This window comes from Astatotilapia calliptera, chromosome 22 (genome assembly GCF_964374335.1).
Source record: "Astatotilapia calliptera chromosome 22, fAstCal68.1, whole genome shotgun sequence".
In the NCBI taxonomy this organism is placed as follows: Eukaryota; Metazoa; Chordata; class Actinopteri; order Cichliformes; family Cichlidae; genus Astatotilapia; species Astatotilapia calliptera.
Window position 1 is genome coordinate 31,952,664 of NC_137442.1, and position 20,729 is coordinate 31,973,392.

General features: G+C 39.5%; 1 protein-coding gene across 2 annotated transcripts; it reads right to left on the reverse strand.

Annotated features, from left to right (window-relative positions):
* Positions 1–2,367: 2,367 nt before the first annotated feature.
* On the reverse strand, positions 2,368–19,956 carry ldlrap1a (low density lipoprotein receptor adaptor protein 1a). Of its 2 annotated transcripts, XM_080296043.1 has the most exons (10): positions 19,724–19,956; positions 11,817–11,959; positions 11,205–11,317; positions 10,683–10,797; positions 8,140–8,212; positions 7,863–7,958; positions 5,119–5,249; positions 4,848–4,882; positions 4,494–4,525; positions 2,368–3,256 (listed from the first exon to the last, which is right to left on the reverse strand). In XM_080296043.1, exons 1-10 carry the CDS (start codon positions 19,806–19,808, stop codon positions 3,210–3,212), a joined length of 870 nt encoding a protein of 289 aa, XP_080152169.1. In that variant the 5' UTR covers positions 19,809–19,956; the 3' UTR covers positions 2,368–3,209. The 2 variants fall into 2 exon arrangements, with proteins under 2 accessions (XP_080152169.1, XP_026012238.1); XM_026156453.2 differs by lacking the exon at positions 4,494–4,525 and having other exon boundaries at positions 19,724–19,940.
* Between the last annotated feature and the right edge of the window lie 773 nt (positions 19,957–20,729).

Here is a 20,729-nt window from a genome sequence, read left to right on the forward strand (position 1 = left end):
ATCCTGTGGAAACAGCAATTTTCACTTTTAGAGCATTTTGAAATCTTTAAAAGAGTAGGTCGTATCTTGGCAATTTGAAAAGTCTTTTATTTTGGAAGGCAAAATCAGAATGACTTGATATTAATATGGTATCACTGTGGGGCTGTATACTGTTGATCTAAAGTGGAATTACCCTGTGGAAACAGGAAATTTCCATTTTAGAGCATTTTGAAATCACTGAAAGTTGGGTCAATTATGGACAATTTAAAAAGTCTTTTATTTTGGAAGGCATAATCAGAATGACTTGATATTGATATGGTATCACTGTGGGGCTGTATACTGTTGATCTAAAGTGGAATTACCCTGTGTAAACAGGAATGTGCCATTTTAGAGCATTTTGAAATTGTTCCAGGAGCAACTCAGATATGGGCAGTTTGAAAATGCTTTTATTTTTTAAAGCAATATCAGAATGTCTTGATATTGATATGGTAACATCGTGAGGTTGTATACTGTTGATCTGGAGTGGAATTACCCTGTGGAAACAGGAAATTTCCATTTTAAAACATTTTGAAATCACTGAAAGTTAGGTCAATTATGGACAATTTAAAAAGGCTTTTATTTTGGAAGGCATAATCAGAATGACTTGATATTGATATGGTATCACTGTGGGGCTGTATACTGTTGATCTAAGGTGGAATTACCCTGTGGAAACAAGAATTTTTCATTTTAGAGCATTTTGAATCATTAGAAGATTAAGTCAATTATGGACAATTTCAAAGAGCCATTACTATGAAAGGCAAAATCAGACTGACTTGATATTGATATGGTATCACTGTAAAAAGACTGTGGTTGGAAAGTGTTGATATAAAGTTCAAATAGTATTTGGAAATACGACTTTTGCTTTTAAGAGCATTATTAAGTCATTGAAAGAGTAGTTCAAAAATGAAGATTCACAGGGCTTTTACTTTGAAATCCAAAATAAGATGGCCTTGATAGTGACAGGGCACAATTAGGGTACAAGGCTGTGTCATATAGATCTAACATTAGAGTTTGTAAAAAAAAAAAAAAAAGCCTAAATTATATGTTATTATGTTCTTAACATACCTGTTAATTCACTCGAAGTTGGCTTTTATTTTGAAATCCGGTTTCCACATCCATTCCCTTAATACTTTGAATACACAGGGAACGTAAAACAAACTGGAGGCTGGCTTGACTGCAAGTCTCGAATTGGAGGCTGGCTTGACACAAGTCATTGACACCAGGCAACTATAAAATGTATATCTTGGCCCAAATGAGACTTAACTCTTGCAGCACCGGGTGTTCGTAATTTTGGTTCAAGTGAATTGATAAACTTTTTTAAGGCAATTGACTCACACAGTTATGTAGATATCCCCGTCCTGTTGTCCCGGGATGCATCACGCTTGCCTTGCCTGGGGTTAGCTTCTGTTTTCTGTGAATGAGGGTTGAGTGTGCTCCCTTCTCAAGGTATGCTAGGTTAGCCTTCTTATGTGAGCTTTTCAACTGCGCGTTAAGGTTTGTGGGATTTTTTCCCTTTAGAAATGTCCCTCATAATTTGTCTCTTTCCACTACAAGACACTTGCTTTATCCAAAACACAGTCATATTCAAAGTAATCCCAAATTGGACTCAGGCGCTTTCTCCCGACTTTTCCTGACATGATTCTGCGCGTGGACGGAGCAGCAACACAGACGACTCGACTAACGTACTGGCCACCTGCTGGCATAATGAGACAGCCAGAAAAAAAATCTGGAAACTAAACTTCATTTTCACCCTTGACTATTGTACGACACGCACACATCAACGAAAACTAAACACATTTTTGCTATAAATTCAGTTAATTTTGTGAACACTCATTACAGTTTTAGTTAGTTTTCCTTTTTTTGTTTTTATTTTTATTTCCGTTAACGAAAATGTTTTTTCACTTCTAGTTTTCGTTAACGATAATAACCTTGCTATGGATCAAATAGACGTGACAGTCAACACAAAAAGGTTCAGACAGCTCCTCAAATGAGAGCAGATATTCCTTATATGACCATGTCTGCATTTGACCACAGAAGCCCCACCCACCTTCTCTTCAAACCTCTTGTTTATGATGAGTAGCCAATGGAAAGACAGTGGGCTTAAAAAGGGGAAAGGACTATCCAAAGGTGTCTAAGCTGAGGAGCTGAACCAGCATGAGAAAAATAAAGAGTCTAACCTGTGAAGTGGAGCAATAACAATATGGAAATGTTCAATGTGGAAATCTTTCAAAAGAAATAACTAAATAAAGATATCTATATCAATATTATATGTCTTCCATTTCTTCTGATGATTCTAACTAGTGTAATCTTAAACTTAGATGAATACAGACCAAAACACTGCTATAAAAATTATATATTCATGATTACATTTTATTTCTATACAACACTGGAATATTTCCAGCAAAATGAAATGGCCACAATAGACTGTGAACATACCTGGGCTACATTCAGCACTGTTACACTGCTGCACTGAAACAGCAAAGCTTACAGCGTGTTGTAAATGAGTCGCTGGGAGATTTCATATAAATACAAGTGCAACAAGATTATAAACATTAAACAACTGTAATTTTTTGCAACCAAAGCAGATTTCACTTAGAGAATAGCTGATTGTCCTGCTGTTATTAAGGCCCGGTGTTACTGTCTGTATATTAGTCAGAATAAATACTTACTTTATTCATAAAAAATAATTATTCAACTATAAATTAGAACTAAACACATACAAAAAAAAACACTGATTAGGGAGAAACAAGAGAAACAAGAAAACAAAGTAAACAAAGGAGAACAAGTGCTGACAGAAGAACATAAGTTAGTAGTAACGCTGTGCAGTGTAATATGGGAGGAGATGGGGTAACATTAAAGGCTGTTATTGCTTTGGTGCACAGGGGCAGCGGCCTGTGCTGTTTCCACAAAGAAAGAGGAAGAACTGCTCATGTGAAGAGTACAACAAGGTGGAGAGGGCAAACTTCATCTCTGAGCTCACAACCCTTCATTCCCTTGCAGATGTACAGTAAACTCATCTTAAATACACACTGATATCTGGTTAATTCATAGGAAGACACCACCACCCCTCCCCCTCTTAGTTGTTGACTCTGGTCAGAAGCCCAAGAAGTCATCCTCAAATGGGCTGACAGTGTTGGGAGTGTTTCCATTGGTGCCATCCCAGTCTGGTTCAATGAGCCAATCTTGGGGGGTCACCCCAATGTCCAGGACCTGGGGGTTAGTACGTGACACTGCCAGTCTGAGGGAAAGAGAAACAACCGTCAACCGTCAACAACAGCTCCCCTTTAAAAGAATGCAAGCAAGCAGAAATTCTTCTATTTTGGTGTGAACCAATCCCATGAAAAGACCAAAACCAGTAATGTACAGGTCTGTTTCTTAATACTCAAATAAAGAGCTTTTTAAAAAAAAAAATTAAAAAACAGCAGCTTTTGGTTACAAAAGACAAAATAATCCTGAACAAATCCACTAAAACATTTGGAAACAGCTCAATTCATCACTGCTTTTGGTCTCTTTAAAATGGGACCAATGAGTTCAACACAGCCCTGATTGTTGACAGAGTTGCGCTGAATATGGTCTCAACCAAGCAAAAACAAAACCTCTGCCTGGAAACTGGAATTAGATTGAACAGAGCTGGGATTAAAAGTAAACTGATATTTCCATATTGAGGCAGAAAAAGAAGGAAATTCCCTTCAACCTCCATCAGAATGAAGTGAAATAAAATAGAAGAACCAAGAAGGCATCAGCAGCTCATGTAAACAGTAAAAACTAGCCGTCATTCTGTTTCCTACTCTTATCCTCTCGACCCTCAGGGCTTAATAGCAAGCAGAGCTGTTTCGACTCCCAGCATTCAGTTTTCTGCTGATTTTAATTCACTGCAGCTCAGCCTCTCAGACTCGTTTATGTAACTACACCCTCAGTCTGCTCCGATATGTCTGAAACATCCCTTTCTCTCTGGGATAACAATGTCTGCAGAGTCTGGGTAGAGGTCAGTGGGATTACTTCACATTCACTTCATTTGAGCTGCGGGATAAACGGTGTTGATCCGTAAATGAGTTCAAGTGACCCACTGCTCCACTTTCAGACACGGGAACTGCTGGACAAAAGCCCCGCTGTGTGGAGTGGAGTCGCACCATCCCCACCGCTTCAGCCAAAACACACACTACACATCACAGAGGAGGGTTATCAGACAGACACAGTCATGTTTGTGGTGATGATGAAATGGGTTGAGATAATAACATTTTTCATTTTGACTGAAATTCAATACATCGAATCAAACACAAAATCCATCGACAACAAAGGCATCTGACAGGAAATAAAAGACGGAGGAGGTTGTGTTACCCCGAGTGACTCGCGTCTCTGACCTGTAATCTGGGTTTTCAGGTTTGGAGGTGATTGAATGAAATGGACTGATGTCAGGTTAGTAACTGGGACTACCACTCTATGTAAGGCTTGTGATAACAATTGCTCAACTTTACCTGGAAATGAACCATAGCTATCCAGAGCACAGCTGGAGACACAAACACACAGCAGATTGAGGACAATTTAAAGTTCAGCTATGAAATCATTTCTCACCAACTGTCAAACCTCTACTGAGATTATCCCTTCATTTATATTTTTATATTGTCAGAGAACGGAGGGTTTGCGGTCTGCAGTACACTGAAATCACCAGTAAGTGGCGACATAGAGCCAAGCAGTACAAGTAGGAACTACAGTACAGAGGTAGAGGCAGATTTTGTGTTTTGGGGATGTTTTATTGGGAACAGGGATCAAAGAAAATCACCTAGGATTAATTTCAGATTATTTTAAGACTTTAGAATCAAATATCTCACCTGGAGAAGGCTTCATCCAAACCATCTTCTATTTTCTGCAAGAAAAGCAATCAGTCCTTAACATTAACTCAGGGAAAAGCATGTAATATGTGTGTGGTGCTGGCACAAACAGGGGAAATTTAAAGCAAATCTTTCCAAAAGCTGGAGATCCAAACTGAGTCGGGAAAAATCCAACTCTCAAACTGAGGATGGTCAACATCGGAGTATGAAAGAAAGGGTCATTTGTAAGAGATTCACAGTCAACACAGACAAAGCGAGAGGACGGACTCACCCAGGCAGGATTGTTGTTGGACTCGGAGGTCTGTCTGTGGTTATCCAGCTGATCCTCTCCGATGTTTCCATTGGTCTCCACTGCCACATTCACACTCTTCTCCAAATCCAACAACATATCTGTAGCCACATCTAATAGAAAAGAGATGGAATGACAACTGATTGGTGTTATAATAACAGATCAGAGCAAGACACAGTGCAGCCTCCACACCAGGATGAAGTGACAAGAGGGAGCAGTTAAAAATGATGATGGGGCAGACCATCGTGCCATGTCTGTTTCTGCATCTCTGTGGCAATATAATGTTAAAGCATGCAAAGGTTTTCCATGTCCTTTTATGTCTATAGCCATGAATAAATTGGTTTCACAGTTAGTTAGATTTTAGTTGAAATTGGTTACAATAAATTGTTTCACAAACTGTGCTGCATTGAGCCATGTAATATCTGTGAAAGGCTAAATGCCAACGTCACAAACCTCCAGTTTCAAAAGCAAGGATTACATTCTCACAGGAACAGAGAGGCCAGACGTCTATTAAGCCTGTGTGTCTGCGGGAATATAACTCTTTGACCATGGGACTACAGGCGTAAAATAATTATTTTAACCAGTAAGGGCTGACGAATAAAAGCCTGAAGCACCACATACCCTCTACTGTGAAAAACAAAAAAGGCAGATGTGCCATGGAGGTTTATTTCCCAGCTGATCACGTTCTGTGAACAGTACGTAGAACTAAAGCTGAAAACTTTAGGCCACACAACATGGCTTGTGCTCACAAACTGGACCAATCACCTGTATGTGCTGCCTGAAAGTACAAACACGGGGCCAAAGCCCCTCGTAAAGTTTGTTGTGAGCATAGAGGGTGTTTCTTTAACACCCACAATGAAATTCTGTGGGGAAATTTAAGAATTTTACAAACTGGATAAAATGATGAGCACCACATGTCAGTGAGATTATAAAAAACGACCAGAGGCCTGTGCTACAAAGCAGAATTTTGTCTTATCTAGGAAACTGGGTTACCTGGACATCGCTATGGTAACTTATGCTGCAAACCTACCCTGCTCTCACATTAGAGATCAACAAGTATGAAATCACCTACTGACCAATCAAGCTTCAGAAAATAGTGGATCCCTCAGACCTCTGTGTACGAACAGTAGGAGGGTCTAAAGTTTTAATACTGCCTGAAGTCTGTTTTCCACATGAGCATCAGTAATAAATATAATAAATATAAATTACTGGAGATGGACCGATCCGATATTACGTATCCGTATCGGTCCGATACTGACGTAAATTACTGGATCGGATATCGGAGAGAAATAAAAAAAAAAAAAAGTAATCCGATCCATTAAATATAAAAAAAGCACCTCACAAAACTTGCGACACGGCGTAACTCGGCTCATAACCGTAGCATGTCGGAGCAGTGTGATAGAGCAGCTGTGTGTATTTGAAGCCTGCTACCAAACCAGCATTTCATCTCTGAGAAGGTTATCCCAGAGATAAGTAAAGCAAGTGTGTAAGTTCATCTCTGAATGTTTGTAAAGCATTCCCGCGTTAAGCTTAACAACCAATACCTGGAGCGACTGCCTCTTCTTGCTGCTATTTCAATCATGAAACTGCTTAATGATCAGCTGATCGGCTTTTCTGTCACGACTCCGTCTCTCTTGTTTGTTTATTGCCCACTTCGCGCCAGAAAGAGGAAACCAGCGGCTGAACAACAGCAGCACGTTTAAGCTTGATAAGCTGTTGTTAGAATTTATTTAATATTACTTTCTACACCAGGATCTTTTTCTACGCAGCTGACGGCTGGTAACTGTCCAGGGGCGGATCTAGCAAAGTTTAGCCAGGGGGGCCGATAGGGCATGAACAGGGAAGAGGGGGCACAAAGACATACTTTTCTTTCTTATTCTCATTTAAAATGTCTAGCTTTTAATCAATAATTATCTGAATCTTACACCCAAAGTCCATTACTGTATATAATAACTGTTAAGTCTAATATACCCTAGTAAGCTATATTACTTTTTCCTTTGGGAAGATACCATCTGTGCAGTCTGCAGTTCTGTTGAAGGAAGATGTTGAATCTATTTAATTATTTTTCAAAAATAATTTCTTTCTGTGCATTTTTTTTTTCACACTGCATCAAATTAAAGTTGATTACGTCGATTAAGCATCATGAGGTGGAGGTTGGGGGGTGGTTCCCTATTTTTTTTTTTTGCTGGGAGTTTGCAACCCTATTAGTTAGGTTGCTTAAGATTTCTGCTAAGTACTCTTTAAAATACCAGAATAGGGAGGATGGAGCAGGTTTAAGTTTATTAGATTGATCAGTATTACTGAACTATGAAATATTTTGGGTGCAGTGTATTTTTTTTTTTTTTTTTTTTTTACATACAGGTATAACAGAATAGCTTTAGTGTTGTTGTTTATTTAAACTTGAGTATGAACTTATACAAAATGCAGCAAGATATTTAAAAAACTGTTTTATTGATTAAAAAACACTATATCGGATTCATATCGGTATCGGCACATATCCAAATTTATGATATCGGTATCGGACATAAAAAAGTGGTATCGTCCCATTTCTATAAATTACTAGATGAAATTTTATGCTTTCATTTTGCAACCAAAAAAGATAAAGAAAACAACTTTGCCAAGTTCCTTTTTTGGTTTTTGACACCATTTGTGAATGACTACATAACACAAATGACCTCATGTGGCTACAGCTCCTTTATGCTTTGCATCTTGTTTTTTTTTTTTACCTGTCCCTTTCAAACTCCCAAAGCTGTTCGATCTCTCTGAATGAGAACTGCTGCTAGCCTCTCCAGCGGACCCAGACTTTGCTCTCTTCCCTTTCTCTAAAAATCAGATAAGAGGAAACAACACAAGCAGGTCAGGACCTGTTTACAGCACATATCAACATATTTGGTGAAACAAGGACAAACACAGACAGTCTCTTGATAAAAACAACCCCTCCACAGACGGTGCCTATACGCGTGTCATTTCCAGGACTTGAATGGAGAAGTGTGCGATGCCTACCTTCTTTGGACACCTGCCAGAGCTCGAAAGCTACTGTGAAGGCCTGGGCTACTGTTAGCGCCACAGCCTGAGCCTGGAGGACAGGAGAAAAAGACACAAACAGAGGATGAAAAACAGAGCACTAACTTAAAGAAGTCTGCTTCTCTGACTGCTGTTGACCGTCCAAGAAAACTTTGCATGACCATCAAGATAGAACATGTAGTTTACAACACTAAATGCTTTATCTCAGGTAACAAAGTTATATTTATAACATGGACAGCTGTAAAAATGGTTATAAAATGTTGCCATTCAACAGTAATGCTTTATATTTATATGACTGAAAGATGTGAGTACAAAAAAGGATAGCTCTTGATCTCTGTCCACAGTCCGTCGTCACTGTCACATAAAAGAAAAAAGGTCACTTTGGGGCTTTAAGTCAAATAATTAATTATTATTTGATTGAATTGCAGACTTTCAGCTTAAATTCAAGGGGTTTAACTGCATGACAATCAACTGTCCAATTACTTTTAAGCCTCTGGAAATGGGGGACTGAATAAAAATGGCTGCAACTGCTGAGCCGTTAATGGAAACTTTTATTAAACCCCTGAAAAGGTGACAGTCTGCACTTCAATCTCACTTTACTTCAATCATATTTTGATTATTTCTTTTAAAAATCAAACAATGTATAGAGGAAAAACTACAAAAATGTGTCTTTGTTCAGCACATTATTAACCTCATAAGCTCGCTTTCACTTTAATTTCCCTGCTTTAGTTGGTTTTTTAAAGTGGTCCTCATATACTTCTCTTTATTATTATCTTTTTTAGTTTAAGACCAGCAGTTTTTTTCCAACTTTATGTCATTGTCATGTCATTTTTTTAAAAAAGGTATTATTTTGAACTATGAGTCTTGAAGCACTCCTCTCATTGAGTAGAGGACACAGAGAGGTCATCCCAAATCTCTTCAGAACCCCACTGGTAGATAGAGGAGCACATATTAAGGAAGCAGAGTATTCTCATGTTATCCTGGGAGAAAAAAAAGAGCGGAGTGAGGAAGCAAGTAAGATGAGAGGAAAAGTGCCCTTCTGTTTTCAACACCAAGGAAAAGACAGGAAGACGACAGGAGCTTAACTTCTAGGATTTCCTCTTCGGGATGAAGAGGAAGAGCTATGGTGACAGCAAGACACTCGAGAGAGCCAGTTACAGGACGAATGACGGCTGAATGTGGGTCATTACATCATCAGGAAGGTAATGATCCCCCACAGCCACAGAGGAAGATATGCTAAATATTTGAGTTATTGAGAAACTTTGAATTTAAACTGAAAAGTTAAAAAGTTTGGACACACCTTCTCATTTAATGTTTTTTCTTAATTTTTACTACTTTCTCCATTTTAGATGCAAACTGAAGACATCAAATATATGAAGCCACATATATGGTATCATGTAGCAAAGAAAAAAAATATATAAATAACTTTAAACATGTCTTTTATTTTAGAGTCCTCGAAGCAGCCACCCTTCGCTTTGTTGACGGTGCAAACATTTGGCCTTCATGATGTAGTCACCTGAAATGGTTTTCACCTCACAGGTGTGCCATGTCAGGGTTCATTTGTGGAATTTCTTGCCTTCTTTATGGGGTTGGGAACCAATCAGCTAGAGAAGTGAAAGTCCATCATTACTTTAAGCACTGAAGGTCAGTCAGCCTGGAATATTGCTAAAACTTTCAATGTGTGCAGTCGCAAAAATCATCAACCAAGCACGACAATGAAACTAGTTCACATGATGACCGCCCAGCCCAGAATAAATTTATCTGAGTCACCAGCCTCAGAAATCACAAGTTAACAGCCACTCAGATTAGGGCCCAGATAAATGCCACACAAAGATCCAGCAGCAGACACATCTCTACATCAACTGCTCAGAGAAGACTGCACAAATCAGGCCTTTGTGTTCAAATAGCTACTAAGAAACCACGACTAAGGAAAAGCAACAAGCAGAGGAGATTTGTTTGGTCCAAGAAACACAAGGAGTGGACATTAGACCAGTGGAAATCTGTGCTTTTGTCTGATGAGTCCAAATTTGAGATCTTTGGTTCCACCTGCAGTGTCTTTGTGCAAAGCAGAAAAGGTGAATGGATGATCTCTACATGAAAGGTTCCCACCATGAAACATGGAGGAGGAGGTGTGATGGTGTGGGGGTGCTTTGCTGCTGACAGTGTTGTGGGATTTATTCAAAATTGAAGGCACACTGAAGCAGCATGGCTACCACAGCATCCATGCCATCCCATCCAGTTTGCGCTGAGTTGGACCACCACTTATCTTTCAACAGGACAATGACCCCAAACACACCTCCAGGCTGAGTAAGGTCTATTTAACCAAGAAGGAGAGTGATGGAGTGCTGCACCAGATGGCCTCCACGGTCACCTGACCTAAACCCAGTTGAGATGGTTTGGGATGAGATGGAGCGCAGAGTGATGGCAAAGGGGCCAACAAGTGCTCAGCATCTCTGGCAAATCCTTCAAGACTGTTGGAAAACCATTTCAGATGACTGGTAGTGTACGTGCTCTAAACTCACCACTTTCCTCTTTGAGCAGAGGTAGGCGTTGCACTCCAGGGTTCCATTCAGGGTGTTTTGTGCGATATAAGCAAAGACTTTATCGTGTAGTTTATCCACCGTGCAGTAGGATATCCTGCAGACCAGAGACAACAGGTTAGACAAACAGCGTACAGAGATCCAACGCTTTTTTTTTTGACAGCACAAATACGCTCAAACTTTCCAGAAGCAAGAATGAGATTTACACAGAAAGACTAAAGAAAAAAAAAAACAGTTGAAGACGGATTGACCTGCCGTGTTAGTATGTTTTTGTCAAAGATTAATACAATGTTGATTTTTTTAAAAATGAGTAAACACTGGCAACCCCTCAGCCTCCTAGTACACACCCCTATACTGGACCTTTAGGTCACGGTACCGACACTGGAACCCGTCTGAGACTTTCATATGTGACTTTTTGGTTTCAATGACACCCACCAAGGAGAATCTATTTCAAATTACTTAAGTGATGAAATAAAATTACAAAACCAGTCATTCTACACATACCTGTATATGGACACGTTTTCCAGGAGTTTATTTGTTGAGCTGTCATGTAGGACAATTCCCTGAGGAGAAACCTTAAGAGTGACCTTCTGAGGTTTCTTCCCACTGGCTTTAGCCTGTCATGGGGAAAATAACGCAGCGGAAACTGATGATTGTTTTATGACCGAAATGCAAAACGTCCGCACACTGCTTACATACTACTCAGCTCTTCTACAATGTCTATTTCCGGTGGTACGCTAGAGACAACATTGTACATTATTAATCACCAGACACTTTCAAAAAACCCTACATTTACTATTTATCAGGATTTAGTGCGAGGATGTATGGAAACAGGCACAGTAAGATACAGAGAGCAGCTTTAAACTAAATTTGATCCAGAGTTTATAAACATGCAGACGGTGGTGAGGACATGATGAAAGCCTTAATGTCAGTATGTTTGTGAAATTTAAGAGAGCTTAACAATTTTAAGAAAAAAATAATGATAATAATTAAAGTGGTAGTCTTAAAAGCCACTGGATTGTTTTTCTTACACTGCTGTTGTTGATTTTGGCAGGAAATCAAAGCAGAGCAGTCAAAAGTGGAGATAAAGTAAACTGTGAATGAGCGATCTCTGACCGTGGCAACAATCCTCTTTACAGCAGCTGCTGACAGCTCCTCTCCTTTGGGTTGGTCCACCAGTGTCATGCCAAGATGTCGAAGATTAAAGGTCATGCCCTCTAAGATTGTCTCCCGCGTGTCTGTCCAGTTCTCTGGGAGCTCTGCGGAGAAGAGCGGGAGCGGCCGATACTCTGATCAACTGTAACGACGTTCTTGTCAAACATCAAGCGTTGCAAACATCAAATATTTATCTGCTTTTTCCCAGGGTTCATGTTCCAAAATAAATAAGGCTCGTGCAACATTCAAAGACTTTGAGAAAAACACAAATCAGAAGAAATGTAAACAGTCTGTGTTGAACTTAGAGTTGGCTCACTTCATGTGCTCCCTCGCTGAAGAGGAAAGGCAAAACAGGGTATCTAGGTCAGAGGTGCTGAGGCGTAAAGTAAATATTTCATCTTCCAAATAGCTTATAGGGCTCGACAATAAAAAACATGAAGAGTTTGGAGCAAGTTGTACATGCACTGTGACACGCTGTGATAAGAGGAAAGCGTGGTAACATCAGCGATCTCTCCAACAGCATGAATCATGTGTCGTTCTCAAAGTGCATTACTGTCTCCATTTTTAAAATTTCCCTGAAAAAGACTGTTTAAAGTGTAACTACTGAAGGAACAGCTTCTACCTCTGTGTGATTTCTTATCAGGTTTTGTGTGGCGCTGGCCGACCCTGAACCTGTAATACTGTTTGCACTTTCATCAGAGAAAAAAAAAAAAAGGGGGGGGGGGGGTGAAGGAAGGGGGAAAAAACTCAATCCACCATTATTACCTAGAATTTCACCCTCCTAACCTTTCCCTCCTCTGGGATGTAGTACATACCACACAGTCATGCTGGTACATATTCACACACATACATTTTGAATGCAGACTACACAAACTGGACCAAGAGATCTTAAGATCTTAAAGTCTTAGAAGGAAACTCAATGTGATTTTCCGTCACATGTACACTGTTATAAAAACAGGTGTTCATATTAACACAGCCAAAGCACGTGTGAAAGCGTCAGATATCATCATCATCATCGTTATCATCAGGCCGTTATTTATAGTAACAATATCGGCTACAAAATTATCAAACAAAGCGTTTAAGTACAGGGACTGCAGAGCATCATTAGCTGGAGTTTATGTTAACAGTGCCAAGAGATCCAAAGTTGGGAAAGCAGAATCACGCCTGAGACAAAAGGCACTGGTGGGCACCATGGTGATAAGTAGAGTGAATTTGGGTTAACTAGTTCCCACTTCAGACCCACGTCAACAAAGCAAAACTCAAGGAGGAACACCACAGACTCTAGGAAGACATCCTAGCAGGTGTAGAGGAAGAGGAAATTGGCAGAACACTGGGGCTCTGGCAACGAGGAGCATGAACAAGATGGGAGGTATCCTGCAGTACAGGATCACCTGGGGAAACATCATGCATGCAGACTTAAAGTGGGTCCTGTTCCTGGTGCAGGCAGTGCATGAAGTTTGGTGAAAGAGTGAGACACCCTCCTGCACCCTTTGCTCTGGAAGAGGCTCTTTGGAACATCTTCTCAGCAGCTGCCCAAAGGCTCTGGGGGATAGCAATACCAAGGTGCTGAAGGCAGAGGCAGGTAGCCTCAGTCATCAATACCAGCAAACACCATCAAGTCAAGTCGATTTGTGTAAGCAACTAAAGCTGTCAGGGCACGCTGTCAAAATATCACTTAATCATCACCTCTGAGGCCTCAAAACAGCTGGAACACAGGCTAGAGGACGTTCCAAGAGCAGACAGAAGACACTGTTTGTTTATTTATTTATTTTACCTTGTGCTTTTGTTTTCTTATTTTTCTTCGTATTTATTGTTCTTTAATGTATTTTATTCTATTGTTAAGTGAAAGTTTGAAAGGCGCTTTCAAATAAAAATTGATTATTATTACTTTTCAGCATGCCTACTCTGTAACGTTCCTGACGCAATTGGTTGTTATAAGAGTGGCCAAGAGGAGGCCTATTCAATCTATGTGTAAAGCAGCTGATCATATGAAGAACGCTCCCAATCTTTTACGTCACACAGAGCTAAGTGTAGAAAGAAAAACTGAGCTTGTACAAACGCTGACCCTATTTAACATGAGCGTCCATCACTGTCAGAAAACAATAATATACAAAAGCATAATAGGCCACCTGGAAATAGCTGAAAACAAATTTAATTTTCATAACAAATAAGTTCAGCTTCTCTTTTGGTAAACATTTCATGTTTCGCTCATTTTATGAGAGAAGTGGAATCAGAGAGTCTTTGAAACCTATGTTGAAATGTAACCAGGTCAAAAAGTCTACAACACACTGATTACTGAGAAAATCCTTTCTCAGTATCCACGACTGCCTCCTATAAATGTGTTACATTAAGTAATAAATTATAGTGAGTGGAAAACGTAACAAATGTAATGCTAGTAACTGCAGATATTAATGTTTTCCATTTTAGACATCAAAACATTTAATTTACACAAAGAAGAAATGGATCCTTTTAGTGGTTCACTGACGCAGGTTTCAGTGCATGTTTTCCACTGACAGTGTTGGAGAGCTAATATTGAGCTTGTAATAAAGAACCTGTTCTGGTTTTCAGTTTGTTTCACCAGCAGCAGAGACTGTACCAGGCACCAATCAGCCCAAGAATGCAGAAGGCTTTGACGATAAAAGGTCAGCAACCGTTATACGTCAAAGGAAACAGCTGTGTGCACGAGTCAACTGAGAACAAGAAAAACCAGGTGACCTGCTACTAACATCACACCCGTATGTGGCAAATAATCACTTACTGGTTTCTCACTGTAGTATTGGGGGAAGAGTCTTGGTATAATGTGAGAAAGATAAGAAAAAGAGGAGAAAAAATTGGAAGACAAAGCCTCAGTTTTCAGCTCTATAGATATCCATTACATCCAACACTGATGGATGAGTAGCCATTTAATTTGTCAGAGTGCAAAATAACTCTTAGTTGCAAACTGTGACAACAATGGTGCTGATCCAGAAAGGTCCAACTGACAGGAAATTTGCATCCTGGCTGATTTGTGTGTCTACAACAAACACTGGATCACTGGGGAAACCACCAACTGTGGTCCTACAACTCTGGACTCCTCCAGTGCCAAATTATCTTTTTCTCAGCCTCTGCTGCCTTTTCACTTTCCTCCCTCCTTCACTGATCTACGCCTGCACGCCTCTCAAATTATTATGCACAGAGTCCCAAATTCACCAGAGTTTATGTTTGGGATTCTAATAATGTGGGGAAAACGTAAACACATTAGTGAGAGTGTGTCAATTTGGAAGTCTCTGCAGATGCAAAGTCGAGTAAATTAGGGGCAGAATGCATCTGAAATGTTTATCAGTGAAAGACCTGATGTGCCAAGCAAGGTCTTTAAACCTAGACAAAATAAGGTGAGATAAATTTTTAGTCCTACTGCATTCTCATCGCTTTCAGAAAAGCAATGCTTCTTCATGGTTAAGGGGGGGGGGGGGGAAGCCCACTACACATTGAGGACACACCCCTCCTAATGAGTTTGTTCAGCTTCCTGTCTGTTACATTGGCCAGTTCCTAAACCAGTTACACACATTTGGCTCAAATAGTCACACACTGTTTCTCCCATAATAGGGCAGCTATGGAGAAGCATGTTCATTTGATTTTATTTTGAGAGGATCACATTGTAAAATCAGAAGGAGACGCTTCCTGTATACAACAGCAGCAGTCTGCTCTTCATACAGCAGCTAAGTGGTCACAAGCAGGATTATGATAACATATATAAATACATATTTGCTTTCCACTGTTATGATAGGTTGTACACATTTGTGTTTTATTGTGAAACTTTTTATGATTTTTACCTATGAAAAGTGCGACATAATTCTTTTAATTTAAGTACTTATATTATACAGAGAGTTTCAATCCTGAGGGTGCTGTGGAGTAGAAGTGGTGCTTGTGTATAAACTCACAGTGAAGGACAACCTTCTGATTGGTGGGCTACGCTCACATTAACAAACAGGGTTGCCTGTTGAGTGTATGAAGCAGACTTAGCCACATAGCAAGGCTTTCTTTGCATTAGCTTTGCTCAACAAAACCTAAACCCTCTATGAGAGGTAACAGGCATCACAGCGGTGGCTATCAACCTTCTCTGTGGTTCGTTAAACTTTTTTCGACAAAATGGACCAATCGGGTTCTGTCCACTTCAGTCAAGTGGAACATGAATAAAATAAAATAAAAAATTAAAAGTCAGCTACTGCCTGTAAAGCTGTCATATGTTAAACCTGACTTTAAACAAGATTCTGAAAAACTGCATTCAGGTGAGATACTGTCCCAAGAAGATGTCACTTCAAACAGAAGTGTTTGACTGGCTCAACATCCATTGTTGCTTATATCTCAAACACAGTTCTGCAGTGGTCAGGTTGGCAGACTGTCATCACGAAAATTCATACATGGGAAAATATGCAATACCATTTTGAAATAAATGGGGAAAACTGTGATAAATTGATGAGACATATTTTTTTAATTTAAATTTTACATTAAAAAAGTAGTATAATACAAAAAACATCATCGAAGAGAGCATTTTTAAATTGTCTAACTATTGCAAAATAATACAGTATCATTACTTTTAGGTAAATGTGTATGACAAATATTTTAAGATTGTCAGGTAGCTTAAAAAAACAACAACAACAAAACAACAACATTACTTTCAGGCTGTAGTGTTGTGCTTCTACTGACGTTCCCATATGTTCGTTGCAGGTCAAATAGAGTGGTACAGTAGGTTGCTACTGTTTTCCATCTAGTTGATGACAGACTTTTTTCAGCTTCATTTTGAGACTTTAAGAGAAACCTAACTCTTTTTACAGACCATTAAATTGTTTATCCTGTTAAAATAACACAGTCTAGTAACATTAGTCACAGGCAGGACTGATGACGCTGGCTGTGCAGCTCTAGCATTAATGTTACTGTTTTATTACTAGCCATAGCCGCTAGCCACTACCTTAATGATAACAACATAACAGTTAAACAGCTAACGGGTAAAGTTTAGCCATTAAATATATCATAGTAGAATAAAATATAATAAAATTTAAATAATTACATAAATGTGGTGCAGAACCTGCCATAGAAGTTTGGGATTTCATGGAAGACAGACAGTAACATTGTAAAGGAAAAAGGAGCCATGGATTTTTAAATGCAAACATCACCGCTAAAAGAAATGCAACACAACTGATCAGCGCCGTTGCATTCACATCAAATGCCACATGCTGAATCTCCAACTTCAGCCTCATGGCGTTCCGGATGATTTTAATACAAGTCATATTTATTCATCAAAAAGTCCATTACAGCCAGTTTAGAGCAACCACAGAAATACAGCTGCAGAGAAAACTAGTCAGAGCTAAAGAGTGGCACCTGTTGGAGAGGATCCTGGAAAAAGGGGTCTTCAACACAAACAAATAAACTTTGGGGGTCCCCTTAACACTGTTGGCATAGGCCGTCTAAGCCAGGGCAAAAGAACAGAGAAGATGAAGTCTTAGCTAGATAAGATGAATGTATTTCTCCCAACACAAACTTATGGTGAGAAAACAGAACATGCAAAGAGGCATACAAGTGACGTGACATAGGTGGATCACAACTTTTCTATACACGGTTCATCTAAATGAATCATCCGATTACAAAAAGCTTTTTTTTTTTTTTAAAGTAATGGTCACAGAAACCTAAAATTTTAAAATACATGGCTGAATATAAAGTTTTACATACGACACTTACAATGTTCGGCAAGCACTTAAGGTGCGTCCCCCGGATGCATGGCACATGTCCAGATGATAGTCAAGCTGTCTGGAGTCACTGCAGCCACTGCTGTTGTTACTCTACCTACTGGCATCCATGGGAAACTCACGAATCCGCTCTTTCTAACAGCATGCCTTTCAATCGGCACTCTGAAATCTGATCATTCTTTTTGATACACCCTGTACTAAAGGCAAGCGAGTACCAATGACAGAGAAGGTTACTGGTGATTGACATATGACAGGTTAACAAATATAATAGAGTACCTAAAAACAAAAATCAACAGCGAGAACGCAATGCATGCTGAGTTAATCAATTCCTCTATTGACACCCTTTTAGCCTATAGAATAATAATAAAAAAAAACAAAAACAAAAAAAACATCACGGCAGCAGCTGAACTACCAGTATCCTAAAACCAACTGGTGAAGTCACAGTAACTATGACCATCTTTTTATGTACAGTTTGTAATACAGTCTCATTAATGGAAATGATGCCTGGGTCCTCAGGTGCTCGAGCCCTGTACTGCATTCACCTGACCCAAAGTAATCCCTACCCCGAGTACATGGAAATGTAGGACGATTCTGATGAAGGCAACGTCAGACCTAAAAATCCAGCATGAATGATATGGGTCAGTGCTGGTGAAGAATGCGTGCCCTGCAGCCAGGTAATCTATGACCAAACTTCAATACTCTACTTCTACGACAAGTGGGTCAGTAGCCACATTTACAGGAAGCCATTAATTCCACGAACAATCAGAATAGCCCACTTCCAGTCGGAACGGCTGCCACAGACATACAAACAACTCAGGCAGAAGAAACTCGCACTGTGGAAAGTGTCTGCCAGATGTAATACAGCCAGATATCACCTCTCCACTGACAGCTGGGAAGATGTAAGATTAACATCTCAGCCTCATCCATTAACGCAGTAATGTGCAGGCATAATATGGAAGTGTCCATCTCTAATTTCTGCGGCGTTGCCTTTTCCCTGGTGAGCAACTAAGGTTACACACAACAATGCAGTGTGTTTATGTTATCCACCCTGTCACTCTCTAATGTCTCTGCAGATGTGACAGTAGCCTTTCTGGAATTTAAAAAGAAAAAAGGAAAACAAAAGAGCAGCAGTATGACTTGAAGCCAACAGGGGCAGTGCACAGACTTGCCCCGCAGCATTCCTGGCTTGTCCTCTTGGTTACAGGCTGTGGACTTTTCATGCTTTGGAAGCCACACGGTCATTCCCCCCACCCCACAACTTCACAGGCAGGATCAAGTGAGATTTAGCTTACAAAGTGGCCCTTGAGTCCTACAATGGGTGCCAATTCCTTCTTAAAGGAGCTTTATGTTAATGCTGCTGCATGTGACTGCTCCTGCCCTGGCAAAGTGCTCTTCAGCAACATACAATGGGGGAAATATAAATATAATAAGATCTCGTGCTGACGATGACCTCTGAACTTCCTCTGGCAGGGTTGGCGGAAAGAGGGAGGTGGGATTATCAAGAAATCCAAAAATACCTTTTTAGTTAGCGAAACACAAAGCAAAAGAAGTAGTTGGTGTAATTCCCACCTGAGTAAAAGACCGTGAGAAACACACAAAAATCAGTCTTGAAACACGTGAATAATCCACGAGAAATGGCACAAATTAGAAATAAAACTTCTAATTAGTTTTGTTGTTGTGGTTCATTTTAAAATAACTTGAATTCCCGGAAAATTCCTGCACCATGATAAACCGCATTGCAAACAGTTATTCATCCTCCGCAGGAAGAAACCGCTGTATGTTTCCCCAGAACAGAAACACTAAGCGGGAGAAACTATTTACCTTTACCCTCCTTTGACAAACTAAAAGAGACGTAAAAAAAGAGATGTCAAACTCCGTCTTTACCACCCGCTGTGACAGCCGACAGCACAATACGTCGTTTGTGAAACAGAAACCAAAGTTTGGTCAAGTTAACCTATAAATGTCTTAATTAATCACTATTTGTCACAGAAAAAAAAGGTAAATTGGGTACAGGCAAAGTAAACTGCGGCTAGGCGGAATTTTAAATTTGTTGCTAACGGTAAAAAAAAAAAAGAAGGTATTACCTTTTATTTTTTATGTTTTTTTTTTTATTTTCCTTTAGCTAATTTAACGAGTATTTCTTACTTCTGTGTTTGCTGGCAGTCCACGACTGTTTCGCCATACTTGGGCTCCGGATAATAGCTCTTCCAGCAGACTTGAGGGCATCCATGTCGGTGTGTTGAAGTGCAGAGAGTCGGTGAAGTTCCCCGAAGTGTTCCAGGAGAAATGTTGACCGGACTGCTGATGGGGAGAGAGGATGGACCTGTGGTGCCTTCCAGTGCACTCAGAAATCCCGGTGTTGTGTCAAAAAGTCATCGCCTGCCAAAAACTTTCCGTGTGTTTCTTATATGTAATATTTTTCCTACAAAGGGGGTTATATATAAAATTAAAATTACCTGTTTTTCAAGTATCTTCATAACTCTGTGTTATTGTACTTACATTATAACCAATCCGGTCCCTTTTGTGCACTTAAAATATGTTTACACAACTATTGTTATATTTGTTGCAATTTCTGCTGTCCTCTTAGGCCAAAAGATATTTTTAATGTCAACGAGGTATTTTTTTTAAACTGGATAAGTCCGGCTTCTACCTTGTTACAGGAATGTTGATTGTGGCTCAAGATGACTTGATATCATTTCACAGGTTTCACATATTATAGACACAAAAACTTATATATAGAAATTTAAATACGAGCAATCATTTTTTGCACAACACTGACTTTACTACAGAGGAGTGGTGCTGCATTTGAGTTACATGGGACATTACGTGGTATCTGAAAGGATGCTAAATAAATAATTTAAAAAAGAAGAGACGATTCATATGGAAGAGCCACATAAATATGACCAAATCAGAACCTCAACTATAGCTTTCAGGACACAATTTTAAAGAATGCTCTTACAGTATAAACCCAGAATTGGCAGACTGCCCGTATAACAACTTGGTTAGCAAAATGCATTTATAAACTATACAGGCACAATAGACAGGCATGTCTGCTAATCAGTGCTAAATAACAGACAAGTAAATCTCTAGAATTTCATTCACTAAAACTGAAGCAATTACAGATTTCATTCTTGACATATCTTAAGATGAT